This window comes from Passer montanus, unplaced genomic scaffold (assembly GCF_014805655.1).
Source record: "Passer montanus isolate IOZ18808 unplaced genomic scaffold, ASM1480565v1 scaffold10, whole genome shotgun sequence".
Lineage (NCBI taxonomy): Eukaryota > Metazoa > Chordata > Aves > Passeriformes > Passeridae > Passer > Passer montanus.
Genome location: NW_024356505.1, coordinates 13,521,440 through 13,538,441, shown reverse-complemented (window position 1 = coordinate 13,538,441; position 17,002 = coordinate 13,521,440). Strand labels below are relative to the sequence as shown.

The 17,002-nt window shown below is 51.2% G+C and overlaps 1 protein-coding gene across 1 annotated transcript; it reads right to left on the bottom strand.

The window, feature by feature from the left end:
• Nucleotides 1–6,151: 6,151 nt before the first annotated feature.
• SP8 (Sp8 transcription factor) lies at nucleotides 6,152–8,700 on the bottom strand. Its single transcript, XM_039710808.1, has 2 exons — nucleotides 8,665–8,700; nucleotides 6,152–7,615 (listed from the first exon to the last, which is right to left on the bottom strand). Exons 1-2 carry the CDS (start codon nucleotides 8,683–8,685, stop codon nucleotides 6,152–6,154), a joined length of 1,485 nt encoding a protein of 494 aa, XP_039566742.1. The 5' UTR covers nucleotides 8,686–8,700.
• Nucleotides 8,701–17,002: the final 8,302 nt, after the last annotated feature.

The window sequence follows — 17,002 nt, the reverse complement described above, 5'->3', positions numbered from 1 at the left end:
ATAGGAAAGCACTTTGGAGCGTCTCCTCGGGACGGAGTTTTCTGCAATAAACTCGAGGAAGAAAAGAAACAGGGGGAAAAAAAGAAAAAAAAAAGAAAAAAAAAGAAAAAAAAAAGAAAAGAAAAGCCGTCTCCGAGCTAGAGTTCAACTGTTCAACTACATGAATGAGTTTAGCAACTCAGCCAAAAGCCCTTGTCACCTTGTCACCTCCCCCACCCAGCAGCTTTCAAAGAATTCTGGAATAAAACATCTAAAATAAATCCCCAATCCTTCCCTAGTAGCTGCTTTTGCATTTCCAGCGACTCTTTAGGCGAGTCAAGGACATCGTCCTGCCGCGGCGGGGATCCCCGGCCGCCCCGTTCCCAGCCGCTGTGTGAATGCTCGGCAGAGCCTGGGGGGCTGCAGGCACCTTCTCCATCTCACCTATTTCCAGGCGATTTCACGGACATTCATTCTCCCATAAAGGCGTGGAGCTGCTCATCTGCCAGCAGAAACGAATTCTGGGCCATTTGCTCTGCAAAAAAATAGGTGGGCTCACCGTCCTAAGGAGCGTCGCGATGTGTCCCTCGGGGGAACGCAGGGCACCTCATCCAGGGGGAGGCTGTGATTTGGAGTAAAACGCCCTGAGTTTGAAGGACACGCCAGCGCCCTGTGCCAGGACGGGAGCGATGCGGGCAGGGGCCAGCCCCGCCGGCACCGCACGGCTCAGCCCGGAGCGCTGCGAGAGATGCCCTCCGGGCCAGCCCGGCAGCCCCGCGGGGTCCCGGTGCCGCGCGCCGGCCCCGCTCCGCCGTGCGCGCCAGCGCCTCTGGTCCGCCCCGAGGGAAAGGGGGAGCGGCAATGGGGAGGCAGCTAATCGCTCTCGAAAGAAGCAGCCATGGGGAGAAAGTCCGGGCGAGGTGCAGAGCCTTCTGCTCAGCAGCAACCGGCATGCGCGAGTGGCCGGATTGTTTGCCAGCGGAAGGAGAGCTGGTAAGGCGTGGGAGGCAGCTGGAGGTGGCACTGAGTGCATAGGCACACACATACACGTGCCCCTGTCTCAAGGGATGAGGACAGGAGCACAACAAAGTATGTTGCCGGCAACAACAACAACAATAATAATAATAATAATAATAATAATAATAAAAGCACGACAAAGTATGTTGCCGGCAATAATAATAATAATAATAATAATTTTTTAAGTATTATTTTCCTCGTCCCCGCAAAAGAAATTTGCGCGGCTTGACGTCGTCCCAGAAGAAAAAGCTGTCCAAAACAAGCCTCCCGCCCAAGCACCTCTCTTTCCACAAGAAGGGATGAGCGCTCACAAGCCTTCTCTCTGCGCCCCCGACACACAGGGCAGCCCCGAGGCTCCAGCCGGCAGCGGGGGCGGCTCCCAGCATCGCCTCCCTGGGGACCCCGACTTTGCGCAAGCGTCGGGGCTCCCCGTCTGCTTTTTGCACTTTGCAGAGCAGTATCGCTCAGGCTGAAAAGCAGAATTCTCCGACTGCCAAGATCAAGATTACTCCATAGGAGGTTGGTCCATTATTCAGCTCCTCACCGGGCCTTGCAGGCAATATAAATATGCTTCTTGAAAAATTTTGCCCTTCTCAAGAATACAGGTTCCCAGTTTGTTTCGAAATCCACAAATGTAAAATGGAATTACCCTGTATTTGAAGTGCCCCACTAAAGCTCCTATCCACTTGCCATTATCCCCTATTTCCCTAATCCCTGTTTTAAAAAAGTAATTCCAAGTGGCAGTTAGAAAACCATAGAACAGGAAACACAGTAATTGTCCTAAATAGCGCAGTTTTCCTCAATACACACCTTCCTGATGTGTAACAATTTCTCCATACACTTTAGCAAAAGACAGTTCTCTTAAAACTATGCCATAACAACAAGTGAAAAATTTGGGTTCTACTTTTGAAAGCAGATTTTGCAAAATGTACTCTCCTCCATGGAATTGTTGAGGAATTTTAAATATACATTTATGATTAAAAAAAAAAAAAAAAGGTGTAATGGAGTGAGCTTAGAAAGGGACCCCGATTGGTTCTAAGAAACATAAGATTATTCTGATACAGTGAAAGAGTTTTGTCATTTTACCATAAATCTGGCGAGAGCATGAGCAACTGCACACCTAATTTGCTCACACCTTTTCCCAGCTCCTTCTCTGCAAAAATAAACCAGAGGTCGCTTCACGGAATGTAGCTGAAATGTGGCAGGTTTTGGCAAGTGCATACTTACTTTCAGACACTCGTACTGAAAGATTTGTTGGACTGCATCAAGTATCCTTACTCCAACGCCTTTACAGCTGTGAACGTGTTGACGGCTGGATTAGCCACCACATCCACAAATAAAGCATTTGATATTTCAGTTCTTGTTTTCTGCTTTCACATTCCTAGACTGGAATCGAGGAGAAGTCAACACCTTTTGATTGCTGCTTAGTCTCGTCAGGCACAGGGCGAGGGTAGCAGGAAAGGCACTATCAGCAGGCAGAAATGAAGTGGCGTCTTACATCACTTCAGCTCCACACACCTCCCGTCACTGCTCTATTGAAAATTTAAACTGGAAAATGACAATAAAAAGCCGGAATAATGGGTAAAGCAGGACACGAAATTCGATAGACATTGCTACGAGCTTGAAGGGAAGCGACTTAAAAGGTCAGAGAGCAAACGGGAATGGCCACAATCATCTGAAGGCAGTTGGAAGGTAAGTTGATGGACACCGGTTTGACCTGCAGGTCAGCAAACTAGTTTAACTCTACCTTGATCTGCACAACGCAGAGACAAGTTCCCGGCTCCTATCAAGCAACTCAATGCCCTTATCTGGAAGGGTTTAGTAAAAGTAAATCCACTACAAAAAGGAGCTATTCAGCCTTCAAGTGCTGGGTTTTGCTGGTAAAAGAAAGGAAAAATATGTGTGCTCTCACACAGCCTGGATCCAAACTGGCAGCTCCCAAACAGCAGCAGCATACACTCCTCCCTGGGCCAAGGATGAGTTTTGCTGCTGGCTCTATCCCACTGCTAGACATTCCCGAGATGGAGCAACCAGTGCCCTAAAGAAATCATCAAGTTCCTGGACAACAGCATTTTGATAGCGCTCTCTTTTCAGGTGGGTATCGGAGAAGCAGTATTAGAAGTTATCCTCTGCTCCATTGCCCTTTTTACTAGGTGCTCAGACCATTTCATCGGGACCAAAATTTCCAAGTAACATAACCACTGCCTCTCACTCCCACTGGGGAAATTGGGTGTTGCTACACCACCCATGTTACATGGCATTAGAAAACAACAACAACAAAAAAATCAGAGCAAACTGTTGCTTTGTTTCAGTAGCAAACTTTGCAGGTCTCTCCTGGTTGCATTTGTAATGAAGAAAAATCCTAATGCAGCTCAGAAAAGGTCAATCAGAGCAACTCTTGTTTCTAGTGGTTGTTAACAGTCCCATCTAACCCCTATACCATGCAGAGGTCCAAAATCTTGAACGCATCTGGAGTTGACTGGTCTATGCATTTTTTTGCCCTGCAGTTTAATACCTGTTGTTTAAGGTACTACCAACAACCATGTGTTTTACATGTGTGCACAAAAGACGATTCTGCTATGCAGATTACATGCTCTAGCCCTAGTTTTTCAGTGCCCCAACAGTGAGCATCACCTCCCTAGGTAACAGAAGAGGTCAGATTTCCAAACAGAAACAACACGACCTCCACACGCTCCCCCATCCCCCCCATCTCCCCAAAGAAGGTGGTAAAAGAAAGTGTTAGGAGTTTCAGGGGTTTGGTTTTGGTTTCAGTTTGGCGTTTTGGGGGGTTTTGCCAAAAAGCTAAGCAAATGCACAATTGTGTTTGTATTGCTGTCCAGGGGGAGCTTGTGGAAAAGATTTAAAGGACACAGCAAGGGCGGCAGCGCTTGACCGGCTGGCTGACAGCACCCCGCAGCCCCTGGAATTGCCCAGATTCCCGGTCCTGTGGGGAAAACGCCCCCGAACAAGAAGGGAGTTTTCACACACAACCGCGAAGTTTCCCAGCCCTGAGACCTGAAGAAGCTAGTGCTCGCTACGGCAATTACGCCCCCAGCCACAACCACCTCACCTCAAAACAAAAGCGGAGGACCACTTTTTCTTTTGTCTTTTAAAGCAATAATGACCCTCAGCGTTTCAATATTAAATCTCCTTTCACAATGGATCTGGCGTGATGGGAAAAATAATTTCAACGAGGACGTACATGCAAAGCAGCTTCCCAAACATACTCAGATTTGTGAGAGGCACTGTAAAATTAGTCTGATAAAAACAATCAAACAATTTTCTAAAAAAATAGTTAATGTCTTTCATTTAGTTTCCTCTGATGGTGCATTTTAAAAAGCACGAAACAGAATAACTTACCCATTTTAATGCCTCAAAGCTGCTCTCAGTATGTGCTAAAATTTACGTTCGTTGTATGTTCACTTTTTTCTGAAACTCTAGAGAACAACTCATGGCATATTAGTTCAAAGTAAATTATTGACTGTAACGATGGACTTACAAAGAAGAAAAACAACTGGCTGACCTAAGGTAGAATGATTTTCTGGAGTTTATTAATACCATTTAAAATATTACAGATAAAAATCAATTACATTTCATGCATTTAAAATGCAAATCTAAAATGTTCCAGCGAAGGGCTTTTCATTTCAATGTGAAATATCCAAATTATTTCAACATTACAATGAGACAAGTTTAGTTTGCAGCATTGCAAACCGCTAATGTAGTGTCAGGAGTGTTTATTAACATTTATCAATATTATTTTCAGGAAATACACATAGGCCAACGTTAGTTCAGTTTCACTTGGACAGTTTATTTAATACATGGGTTGTGGCAAACCCACTTTATGAAATATAGGAGAACTCTCACCGTAACTATACCTGAACTGCCAGCAAATGCAAATAAGTACATGCTCCATTAAATTAAATGTCATTCAACATTTATCAAATATTGTTTGCTTAATTACAGTTGTATGCCTAGCTAAATTAATATTCAAGCAAAACCTATATCCTGAAGTGTGATTTGATGCACACTTCAAGAAAGGAGTCCAGAAAAAAAAATGCAGTGAACCAGGACTGCAAAAAGAATGTTTTCTCGTGACAGGAAAAGAAATAAAAATTTAAAAGAAAAAAAAAAAAAGCTCAAGTGTACTTCAATATATTTTCAAATATTTACTGGAAGAAATTTACAAGAAAAATACTATACAAAATCGTCTCCTGGACAACTGCACCTCACACCGATATACTGGTGGAGTTTTATTTAATTGTTAGCTAATCTAGAACGATTTCCCAGTGGTACAAACCTATAGGTTCAGACGCATTTTACAAATATTTAATTTTCCTATTCCCCCCGGCCTCCCTTTTTTGGCATTGGAAATACATCTTCGCTTGAAACCCACGGTTCTTCTTCATCTGTCTGAAGTTAAAAAAAAATATACGACTTTCAACCTAATTATTTTCAACGTATTTCGCGATTCCTGCTCAAACGAGAATTATACAAATATGCTGGCAAACGCAGTGAAATTCGGACTCGAGGAGGTAAACGATTTGTTAAAATTGACAAAAAAAATAATAATAAAGGGGGAAGGGAAATAAGCACACTGCCGCTCCGGGGAGCAGAGGGGCTCCGAGCAGGTGCCGGGATGGGAGCAGGTCCGGCTGGCAGCCCGGCGCTGTGCGGGGCACGGAGCGCGGCTGCCGTCGGAGGCCCGGCCGCGGAGCAGCCCCGGCCGCCTGCCCGCCCCGCCGGGCCCCGCGGCTGAACCGGCGCCAGCGGCGGAGGGAGGGAGTACGGGACGGTTTCCAGCAGCAAAGCGAGAGGGGACGTGGGTGTTTTTTCCGCTCTAAAAGCAACACGAGGCGGGGGGCTCTGAAGGCGAAGGGGAAAGGAGGCGGCGGCGGGGCCGCCCCATGGGGGGTCGCGGCTCTCCGCCCTCGCCCAGCCTCTCCCCGGCCCCGTCGCGGGGCTTGCGCGGCCCGGCCGCACCGCCAGCCCCGTGCGGGGCTCCGGGAGCGCAGCGGGGCTGAGCGCTGTTCTTGCGGAGCCGTGCCAGCTACTTACGTGTCCGCGTCCCCGCCGCAGGGCTGCGCGCTCGGGGGGCTGCGCGACCAGGAGGGCGGCGGGACCGGGGGGCGCGACGGCCCCGAGCCTCCTCCGCCTGTCACTCCAGGCCGTTGCGGTGGCCGGGCTCGGGGGGCGGCAGCAGCTCCGGGGAGTGGCAGGGAGGACTGCCGGCCGCGCTGTGCTCGCTGTCGGTGTCGCTGCCCTTCTTGCCGCCGGGGCCGGGGCCGCCGCCGGGGCCGCCGCCGCCGGGACCCCCGGCGCCTCCGGGGCCGCTGTGGGTCTTGACGTGCTTGCTGAGGTGGTCGCTGCGCATGAAGCGCTTGTTGCAGACGGGGCAGGCGAAGCGCTTCTCGCCCGTGTGGGTCCGCAGGTGCCGCTGCAGCTCGTCGGAGCGGGTGAAGCGCTTGCCGCAGAAGAGCCAGTTGCAGACGAAGGGCCGCTCGCCCGTGTGCCAGCGCAGGTGCGCCTTCAGGTGCGAGGTCTTGCCGTACACCTTGCCGCAGCCGGGGATGTGGCAGCTGTGCAGCCCCTTGCGCCGCAGGCTGGCCCCCGCCGGCCCCAGCCGCTCGGCCTCCTGGCAGTTGGGGCAGTCGCAGGTGGCGCGCCCCGAGTAGCGGCGGGCGGAGGAGCGCGGGGAAGCGGCCAGCGGCGCGGCGGGGCCGCCGCCCAGCATGGAGCCCCCGGCGCCGGCCAGCGGCGAGGGGGCCGAGTCCGGGTAGGAGCCGGGCAGCACCGGCTTAAATCCGTCCATGAGATGCTGCCCGGCGGGGCTGAGGAGGTGCGAGGAGGCGCCGCTGCTGAAGGCCGAGTGGCCCAGGCCCGAATAATCCGAGTTGTAGCCGCCCAGTGGCGAGTGGAGCGAGGTCTGGAGTCCGCCGGGCGCCGGGTGCAGCGAGCCGGGCAGCGCGGCCGCACCGTTGGGGCTCTGCACGTCGATCCAGCCGGCGCCCACGTCCCACCAGCTGGAGGCGCCCGCTGAGCCAACCTCGCCGGCGCCGAGCCCCGGGTGCGAGGGCTTGAACCAGGACTCGTAGGGGTGCGCCATGCCCACCCGCGGGTAGATGCCCTGCAGCCCCTCCACCGACGTGTGCACCTTGGAGATGAAGACGGGCTGGTGCGCCGCCGCCTCCTGTCCCGCCGCCCCACCGCCGCCGCCTCCGCCGCCGCCGCCGCCACCGGCGCTGCCCGGAGCCTGGAAGACGGAGTAGTCGTTGGCGAAGGGCGAGCTGGCGGCCGCCGCGCTGCTGGAGGTGAGGGAGAAGGCGCTGGAGCCCGGCGAGCCGCCGCAGCTGAACGAGTCCGAGACGAGGGCGGCCGCCGCCGCCGCCGCCGAGGAGCCGTTCCGCGCCGCGCCCGCCACGCCGAAGCCCGGGAGGCCGGAGCCCACGGCGCCGCAGCTGCCCGCCGAGGCTGAGGAGGAGGAGCGTTTCCAGGGGTGGAAGCCTTTGCCGAAGGAGGACGCGCTGTCCGAAAGGGCGGACGGCGAGGGGCTGGGGCTGCCGATCTTGTTGCAGGTCGCGGCGAGCATGGCCAGCGGCGTGGAGCCTACCCGCGGTTCCTCCTGCGGGCACAGAGGGGAGAGGGCCGTCCCGCCGGCGTCAGGGATGGAGCGGCCCCGCGCCGCCGCCCCGCGCCCCGCGCTCCGCGCCCCGCTCCGCTCCGCTCCGCCGCCCGGCCCCGGGCGCAAAGTTTCGCGACTCCCGCGGGAGGATCCCTTCGCTGGGGCCGGCACCGCAGTTCTGCCTCCAAACGCCTACCGGGGCTTTTTTTCACCATCCAACTCCCCTCCCCCGAAGGAGCTCAGGAAGGGTTAAAAGGGGGAATTAAAAAACAGAGGGGAAAAAGTTGCGTCTGTTACCGTAGCTTTAGAGATGCCCCCGGCACGGCGGCAGCTACGTTTCAGCCTGCTCCCTTTCCCCTTTCCCCGGGACGTGGCTGGTCCCCGTCCCTCAGGCCAGGAAGGCTGTTTTCTCAAATACAAAATCGCAGGACTATCAAATTACTGCCTTTTTTTTTTTCTTCTTTAAGCGTCTTTAAATCAGCTTAATTTACGTAGCAACGATAATGAAATACATATATAAATTTAACATATGTAAATATGTATGCATACACGAGTTGAACGTACCTGCTAGACACGGTGGGTTGGGTTATTTTAAAGGGAAATAAAAAGCCACAATCTGTTGCAAATTTTTAAAAAATTGCACGCAAAAAAACCCCGATGGTGCTGGGTTTGGGATATATTTTTTTGTTTGTTTGTTGTTTTGTTCTTCCAGCAGTCACATGTAAAGAAGAAAAGCCACTTCTTCGGGGGCACAGGAACAGTACAGCCCAGGCGCTGTAGGTTGTTTCTACAAATGCCCTTAAAACCTTTTCTTGCTCACTGAAAAGTGACTCTGCCCCCTTTTCCCCCTCTCACTCTTTCTTTTCACTTAAATTCACTTGTACTTAAGCTAAAAAAAAAAAAAAGAAAAAAAAAGAAAAAAAAAAAAACCCAGGCTGAATAGAGGAGACTGATAGCCCCGGTCAAGACAGGGGTTATTTTAACCCCCTCCAATCGACAATAAAAAGAAACCAATTAAACCAGCAAGAGAAAAAAATCCTTAGACTCACCCCTAGAAGTGAAGTTGCCATCACACAAAAGTGCCCTCCTCTCAGAGGATCTTTTTTATATTGATAAATCAGAGGCAGTGTTTTTTTTAGAGGTGTGCAATACAATGATCAGTTCCGCCCATTCCACCACAATTGTAGCTCCCTCGCCGGCTTTGAAGTGCCGCTGAGCCGCCGCCAGCCAATCGCCGCCACCGCCGCCTCGCTCGCCGACGTGACTGCGTGAAGTCAGCAGCGCCGTCGAGCCCGGCCGCCGAGCCCCGCCGCCGCTGATGACCTCACGCTCGCACGTCGGCGAGCCCGTGAGCTGCGGTCCCGGTCCGCAGGGACCGCTCGCCCCGGCTCGGGCTGCTCCGTCCCGGCCGCCCCTTTCCATCACCCCCCACCCCTGCGTGCGTGTTTGACAACAGTTGTTTTTGGTGTTGTTTTTTTTTTTTTTAATGTTTGAATTTTTATATCATAATGATCATCATCATAATCTCAGTTTTACTATGATTATGGGCACGGCGAGAGCGGTAGCATCCCGTTTCTCCACTAGGCCCCCTCTTTCCCCCTTCCCGATCCCTTCTGGACAGCCCTTTTTTTCCCGTTGTCCCGGCAAGGAGAGGGAACACTTTAGGCCACCGCTGCCTGTCGTTCCCTCCCTTCTCGCCCTCCGCGCTTTCAGGCGTGATGCTTGGCGGTGGGGTTGCCCAGGCGGAGTCCACCCGGGCGGCACCGGCACAACCAGGGGCTGGCTTCCCGCCGCCCCGTCCCCCTCGAAGGTGAGCGCTTTGCTCACCTCGGCTCCTCGCCCAGCCCTGCGAGGCTGCGGGGAAGGGCAGAGCCCTCTCCCCCTGTCCCTGGGGGACCTCGCTCGGCCCGGCCCTGCTCGCCCAGGTGCTCTCTCCCCCGCGGGCTTTCCACGGCTTTGCTTAGCTTTCCAGGGGATGTTTTTCCTCTTTCTCCCGGCTTCGGTTTTGACCCGTTTCCGTGTCGTGGGGATATTGACTGTACATCATATCTATTGATCAAGGGAGTAATGTACATTATCATACTTTGAAGTAAGAGTGAAGTAAATTAATGAACTGCTTTCTTTCTCTGAAAGCTGACGCTTACCATAAATGTCGCGTTTCTCTCTGCGAGCTGCTCTGAATGATTTTAGCCTGTTGAGAAGGCGTGACAGGCCAGCCCAGAAGGAGGAAGGGGTGGGGGAAGGAGGGAACTCCGTTTAACAAATAAAAAAGAATTAACTTCATTGCTTTGGTCTCCTTCTATAATGATATTCATTTTACAGACCTAACGCACACTTGTTTAAATTTCGGGTTTAATTTAATCAATACTATCACCCGCAAAGAGGGGAAGAACATTTCCCGGAGATACTCCCTTATGTGAATGCTTATTAACTTTTTATCTCCACTTTCTTTATCTGCTGGAGATGGGGAGGAACTATTAAGACATAGATCAGAAAGCGTAAGAGCAAAACAAGCATCGTGAGCATTACATTTTAGATGAACACAAAATCGCATTTTGTGGTGTGCCAGGTTAGGTAAAAAGATCGACACGCATTCCTTTCAGCCCCAGAAAGTCTGAGAGACTTTGCCATACACCGGGGAAGGAAGCCTTTAGTGATATATCTCTTTTTAGGACAGCCTAGGCGGGTGGGTCTTCAATTCGCATCCGTATTTTGTCTGCACTTGTCTGCCCAGAGGAAACGTGTCCTTTTTTGATCTTTTCGTGTTTGTTTGTTCCGATGCTTGCCTTGACTCCTTTGATTTGTGGTCGAAAATCCTAAATTTTCAGTGCGCTTTTCCTTTAAAAGCACCGTGTGGGAAATTATGAAAAACTCGTTGTAAAAATAGTCGTGGGAGTCTTTACAAGGGAACTCAACTGAGAGGGAGGAAAAAAAAAGGCAAATACATCAGAACAGAAATCACAAAACTCCTGCCAGTGGGCATCCTCCTGCTACCCTGATAATTTCCCCGAAACTGGAAAAGCAGCAGCTTCTGAACTTTGAGAGCGGTGAGCTGATATTTTCTGAATTGGCCACGGAAACATCTGTAACCTTCCTCCTTTGTATACATTGCCTGCTGGGCAAAGGATTTAAGCAAGCTTACAATTTTGTTTGCATTTGCCTTATTGACCACTGCACTTAAGGGTGCAGTACATCAACATAATATGCAGGTGGGGGCGGGGCGGGGGGTGCCAGCAAAGAGAGGTTTCCAGAAATTAATTAAAACTTTTTTTCCCCCTCCCCATTTGAAGTTTAATGTACGGGAGGAGATAAATGTTCGTGCCGTTTCTTGAAAACCTGTGGGATCCACTCTCAATAAAGCTAAAATCTATTAGCATTCTGTATGCATCTGCAGCATAAATTTCATTTGAATTTCAAATTTAATAAACCAGGAGGTTTTTAATCATCCCTGGTTTTATTTGTTTGATATTAACATGCTTATTGACCGGGTCTGTTGACCAGTTTGATCATTACAGGACAGCAAAAAGTTAATTAAAACGACCACAGCTCCTTAATCATATCATCTGTCTCATCCATGTCGCTCCCTTTATTACAGCCTATGATGGATAGTCTCCCAGATTAATTTCTCTGTTTCTTCGATTTGGACAACAGCTTTTTGGACCTAATTTACATCCTGGGAACAACTTGCTCAAGTCTACCTAACATCTTGAGCCTACAATGTAGATTAGCAATCTCGGAACTTTAGACACAACGATAGCTGTCGCTAACCTTTCGGGAAGGGGGGTGGATTTTCTTGGAGCATACCCCGATTCTCCGCGCTGCGACCGGCAAGCGGACAGAGATGGATAGACCCTTGTACCAGAGGTCCTCGCCTGTCTACAGGGTGTAGAGGGGGATTTCTCTTTTAGGAAACAGAGGTCTGTGCTATTTGAAAAGGCGTAGCTGGAAAGATTAAACTGCAGGCTGACCACGCCGTGTGCTGAACGTCCGTGTGAGCGAGGGAAAGCGTTTCACGCCACCCTTGCGCCAATTCAGGGGCACACGGGTGGCAGCCAGGCTCTCCTGTCGCCTTCCTGGCGGTGCGGCTCCGCTCCGCCGTCTGTCAAGCGTCCAGCCCGGAGCAAGGCTCGCTCCTCGGCGTGCAGCGGCTCCCAGCTCCGCTCCCGTGGCCATGGGGGAAAGCCTCCAGGCGGGGGCCTTGTGCTCGCCCTCCCTGGGCTCCGTGCTCTGGAAAAGGCTGAGTTGCCCCCGTGTTTGCCCCATAGCCCCCTGAGCTGGTTAGGTGGGGGCCAGGAGGTGTCCCCCTCGCCCGACACCTTCACCTAGAGTCTGTCATCTGGAAGATTTACGGAGGGGTGACAAACAACTCTCCAGGCTCTCGAGAGCTCGACTTGTTCGGGGAGCGGAGAAAGGGGGATAGGACGTAAACCAGACAAAACGGCCACCAGGCAGAAGGGACCGTGCTGTGCCTGGCGGCCACTGAGCAAAGAGGGTGGTTGATGTCTTTCTTTAACCTCTACCTGCCCCTCTGCATTGCTGTGCTTTACCTGGGACGTTTCCCTCACTGCCTCACCGGGCATTTCCTTGGGACCGGAGCTCCCTGTCGGGCACGGGGGGCAGCGCGGCGGGAGCGGACAGTGCGTGTGCGCCGGTGCCTCCACCTATTGCCCATGTGGGTTTTTTCTTCCGTCGGTGTAAACGTGCCCCAGGTACCCGCCAGCCCTGCCGGTGTCCCCGTCCCGCTGCCTGGAGCGGCCTGGCTGCTCCTCCGCGCAGCCGGCGGGGAGGCGCCCGGCAGAGCCCGGGCTTCTCTCTGCAGAGGGTACACGCCGACCTGTCTGCAGCCGGCGGAGGGGATTCACGGTTCACTTCGACGTCTTTCCTCGTTTGTTTGTTTATTTGTCTGGATCTGTGCTACCAAAAAAAAAAAAAAAAAAAAAAAAAAAAAACAAAAAAAAGACTTTTCGCGTCTCCCAAAAAGCAGCTAGCTGCGTCTCCGAAAGGTCCCTGTAATTAAATTAGCCCGGGAAGACACCGTGCACATGCTGGTGTGTGCATGCCTGGGGAGGGAGGAAGAGGCACCTTCACACCCACTCTGTTTACATCGCCGGTGCGCGCCTCGATCCGATCCTCATCTCCTCCTTCTTCTCCCCGTTTCTCTCCCTGCCCTCCCCCCGCACCCCCACCCCCGCTCTCCCGGTGCGCTGTCGCCGTGCACGCTTCGGCTCCTGGGCGGTCATGTAAGTACCGGGGGCGCCGGCGGCGAGAGCGGCGCCCGGGCTGAGCGAGCCGGCACCGGGCGGGGCAGAGCGCGGAGCCCCCGCCGCCGCTCCTTCGCTCCTGCCCAGAATAGATTTGTTTAAGCTGCTTTCTGGGTTTTTTTCCTATTATATATCACCTTCTCCCAGGCACCACTTACAGTTAAAAACTACTAAATTCTTCTCCTCAGCGGTATTGATTTCTTTTCATTCTGCTCCGTTAGGAGAGGAGGTAATGCTTCCAGATTACCCCGCGTCTCCTCCAGACGGTTGACAATTGCAATCGCAGTTTCGGGAAGATAAATGTTACTTTGGGAATTGTGCTTAATTACAAATAATCTAGGAGCTGCTCCGGGTCCGATGGTTTAGCCACACGTGTTCAAATCATAGTACAAGCTTTTCAAGAGGATGCCAAGATATAGTAACCGTTTGGAAAATCGGTGTGTAAGACAGGACGTTCCCATTAAACGGGCTGCCTGAAGCTGGGTCACGCCCCGAAATACATGCTATTTATATATAAACATACAAATATATAAATGTATATACACATGGGCGCCTGTGGATATGTGAGCGTATATAAACGTGTGTGACACACACTCGCATATGCAAATCCCAAACCATCTAAAATCAAAGCCTGCAGAGACCACAGAAGAAAAGGAAAGCTTTCTATGCATGTATGTATGTATGTACGTATGTATTTCTTTGTTCTCCCAATTGCACAGAAGTGTCAATATAGAAAAAAAAAATTAAAACATTTTTGCTTCCTGCTGTTTGTGGAGTGGAAGGATCCCTGGTTCTCCAGGAAAGACGTACCTTCGAAGCACTGTGCCAGGAAGGTTTTGCCCTCGTCCGTTCACACACTCAGTGTGCACCACAGCCGTCTCCTGAATGCAGAACTCCTGCGATTTGACTGGAGAGACCCTAATATTGATATATTTACTGTTCCTCTTACAATGTAGCTGCCACCTTTCCCTGTCGCTATTTGCCTATATGGCAGAGCAATTAGGTCACCCCCTCGCTCCCTCTCCCCCCTCCTTCCCCAACAGCCTTATTAACTTCGGGGGAGGGGGGCAGACGAGCAGCGGGAGGGAGGCAAGGTGGTGAACAGGTTATTCTCTTAACCCGACCTGGCTGCAGGAGCGAGATGAGCAACACTGAACAGATGTCCCCATTTAAGCCATTCTTTTCCCACATGCCTGCTGGATGCTGCCAGGGCGCAGGAAGCTTGCTGCAGACCTGGCCCATTCCCGGCCATTATGGCCAAGTTATTCTGGACCAGTGAGCACGAACAAAATGGGCTTCAGATCGCGTGCTTGAGAATAATTCGACTCCAAGCCCTGGAAGAGCCCCCTCCCCCCATTTTTTTAAGTGTTGGGGGGTGGACAGGGACGTGTCTCAGCTCTGATCGTAGCAGAAGAACTTCTCAAAAGCCCCTTCCCCCTCCCTCTCTTCGGCAAATATGGTATAATTTACAGAGCAACTTAATAATCCGAGGGCCACCGCAAAAGCCCTTTGCGTTGTAAACCGCTTCTAATTACCTGCCAGAGCAATTAGCTGACTATCACGAAGAAATTAGATCGCTCAATGTAGCATAAATAATGCGAATAATTTTGTAAGGAGAATGGAAAGCGAGACCTGGTGTTTCTTTATAAGGAAATAACACCTCGTACTGTACGAACCCTACATGAACACATATTAATGTCTAGGCATGCACGGAAATGAATCCGAACATGAACCCTCTGGCTTACATTCAGCACTTTCTTCATTTACATATGCGGGGTGAAAGTCGGCTTCCAGGCGTTTAGATACAGAGCTCTTCCAGATCACAGTAATTAACACATAGCGACTTCAATAGGAAAACCTGTTTTCCAGATGATTTTCACAATGCAGCTTTATGTCTCATTTGGCAGTTTAAATAGCTGGAGTTGTTTTCTGGCTGCATCTCCACTATCATCTGTTGAGCATATTTTGCCTAGAATATTGACCAAAACTTCCGAACCCATTTTTTTTTTTTTAAACATAGATGACTAATATACTGGACATGCCTAGAGTTTTCTAGAGGTTTGGTTTTTTTTTTCTTCATATGGTTAGTTCGTTGAGAAAATGTTATGAATCGCCTTATAAGTTCATGCTATTTAACAGCTATTATTTTCTTCTTTCTGCATTTCACCTTGAAGGATCGCAAGCCTTTACTCCATTTTCACTGCTTCAATATTTGATCTCAAGAGGAAAGCGCTTTTATCCAGTTTAAAATTTACAGGTAGTAGACAGTCTTCAGGGATTTAAATGTATAACAATCAGGCTATTAAATTTAAATATTGACGAAATATTTGTTCACGCTGCTGGATCTACAGCTGCGGAATTGAGGAAGGAGTTTGTGCCCAGGAGCGTCTGTAATGAAAGTGCCTTTACAGATGAATTCAGCTAAAGTGGATTGAATTTGTTTCTGTTGTGTTTCCCCCTCTACCCCCGCCCCCGTACTGAGAAAAGTGCTAGTCATAAAGCTAGACGTGAAGGTGCCTGATCGTGGTGAAGATCATCCCAGCCCAAAGTACAGCTGCTCACTGCTCGCAGGAGCTCAGGGATTTAGCGTAACTCGTTAGGAGTGCTCCGGGCTAAGGATAAACACAATTAATTCGGTTTATCTTTGATAAATAGGAGCAGCAGTATATACTGTGATTCTTTAAATGCGTCTTCGAAGGGGGGCAAAAAGCCGAGTGTATGATCAGATCTTTCATAACTTTTCAGAGCGTCTCTCTCCTCAGGCTCGAGCACTAACGCAGCAGACAGATATTAAGTGACTCGTCAGACACCCTTGTCCCCAGGTTGTCTCCGAAAAGCTGGAATTTTCGCTGAACGCGGTTTCTAAGCTTCTCCAGGTCTGAAGGGGACTGCTCAGCTGTTCCGTAGCCCCCACGCAGCACACTCAGAATTGTACAGCATGTTTAACGATTCTTGCTCGTCGGCTAATTAGAGAGGGCTTTGAAGCTCCATTACCGGCAACAAAATTATTGCGGTCAGTTTAGGCCAAATTCTGCGGTCCTTAATGGAGCGAAACTCCCATTGAAGTCAATGGGACAGAAGTCAATGGACGTTGTGCTCTATTAAGGAGCACAGAATGTGTCCCTTTGTGATTTAGAGATTAAAAATCGGTATCGGTAAAAAGTTAAGACGGTCGCACTCCCGAGGCAGGATCTCACCCGCGCCCCGGGTAGGGCTCGATCCCTTTCCACCGGGCGGGCTGAGCCCCGCGGCTCCCCAGGGACGAAGCCGAGGGCAGGATCGGTGCCGGGGGTTATTAATCATCAACCGGGGCCGGACAAAAGAGCTTTTCCGGCGGTTCTGAAAGGACTAAAACTTCGCTCTCCCGGGGACTTCAGCCCCCCGGGGCCGGCGGGACTGTCAGCGCTGTGGGAGGAATTCTGTCCCTCCCGCGGCCCCGGCGCTCCGCTGTCCCCTGGCGCGGAGGGGGCGTCCCCTCCTCCCCCTCCGCGGCGCTCTGTCCCTCCGCTCGCCGTGGCTGATGTCCCCAGTCACCGAGCAAGGAGGTTCGCTTCCCGAGGGAGGCTTTGCATGCCGAGAGTCCTGCAGGAGGACACAGGAAGCGGCTCCTTCAGAGCCCGCAAGCAGCACACACACCGTTTGGACACCAGCACAGCAGGGCTTGGGAAGTCCCGTTCCTAACCCTGACCACCCACCCGCTGCTATCGACGTGATCTGACAGCTAAACTCTGAGCTCGGGTTTAAGGTGCAGCTTTGGGCTAACCCTTGATCTCTCAAATGGAGTTTGGTTGTGCATTATTTAAAATCTCCTTATTATGGAGGCGAAATAGCACTGGACAAGCGGAAAAGCCCATTTTACAAAACTGAAGGAAATGCGGCAGATCACTGAAATATGACTAGAGTTCGATATCCTTCCTCTTTGAGACAGAAGAGGGGTGGGACATAGAGATCTTCCTTTCTTCTTGTTATTGCCCTAGTGGAAAGTAAAAACCTCCAGAAAAACTTCACAGCGTTTTTCTCAGAACGTAGAGGATCAGCGCACACAGCTGATCCTCTAGGAAGCTGTGCACAATTAAGACTCATTTTCTTTCTGCTGGAACAATTAATTGTACAAATGAAAGGTCAG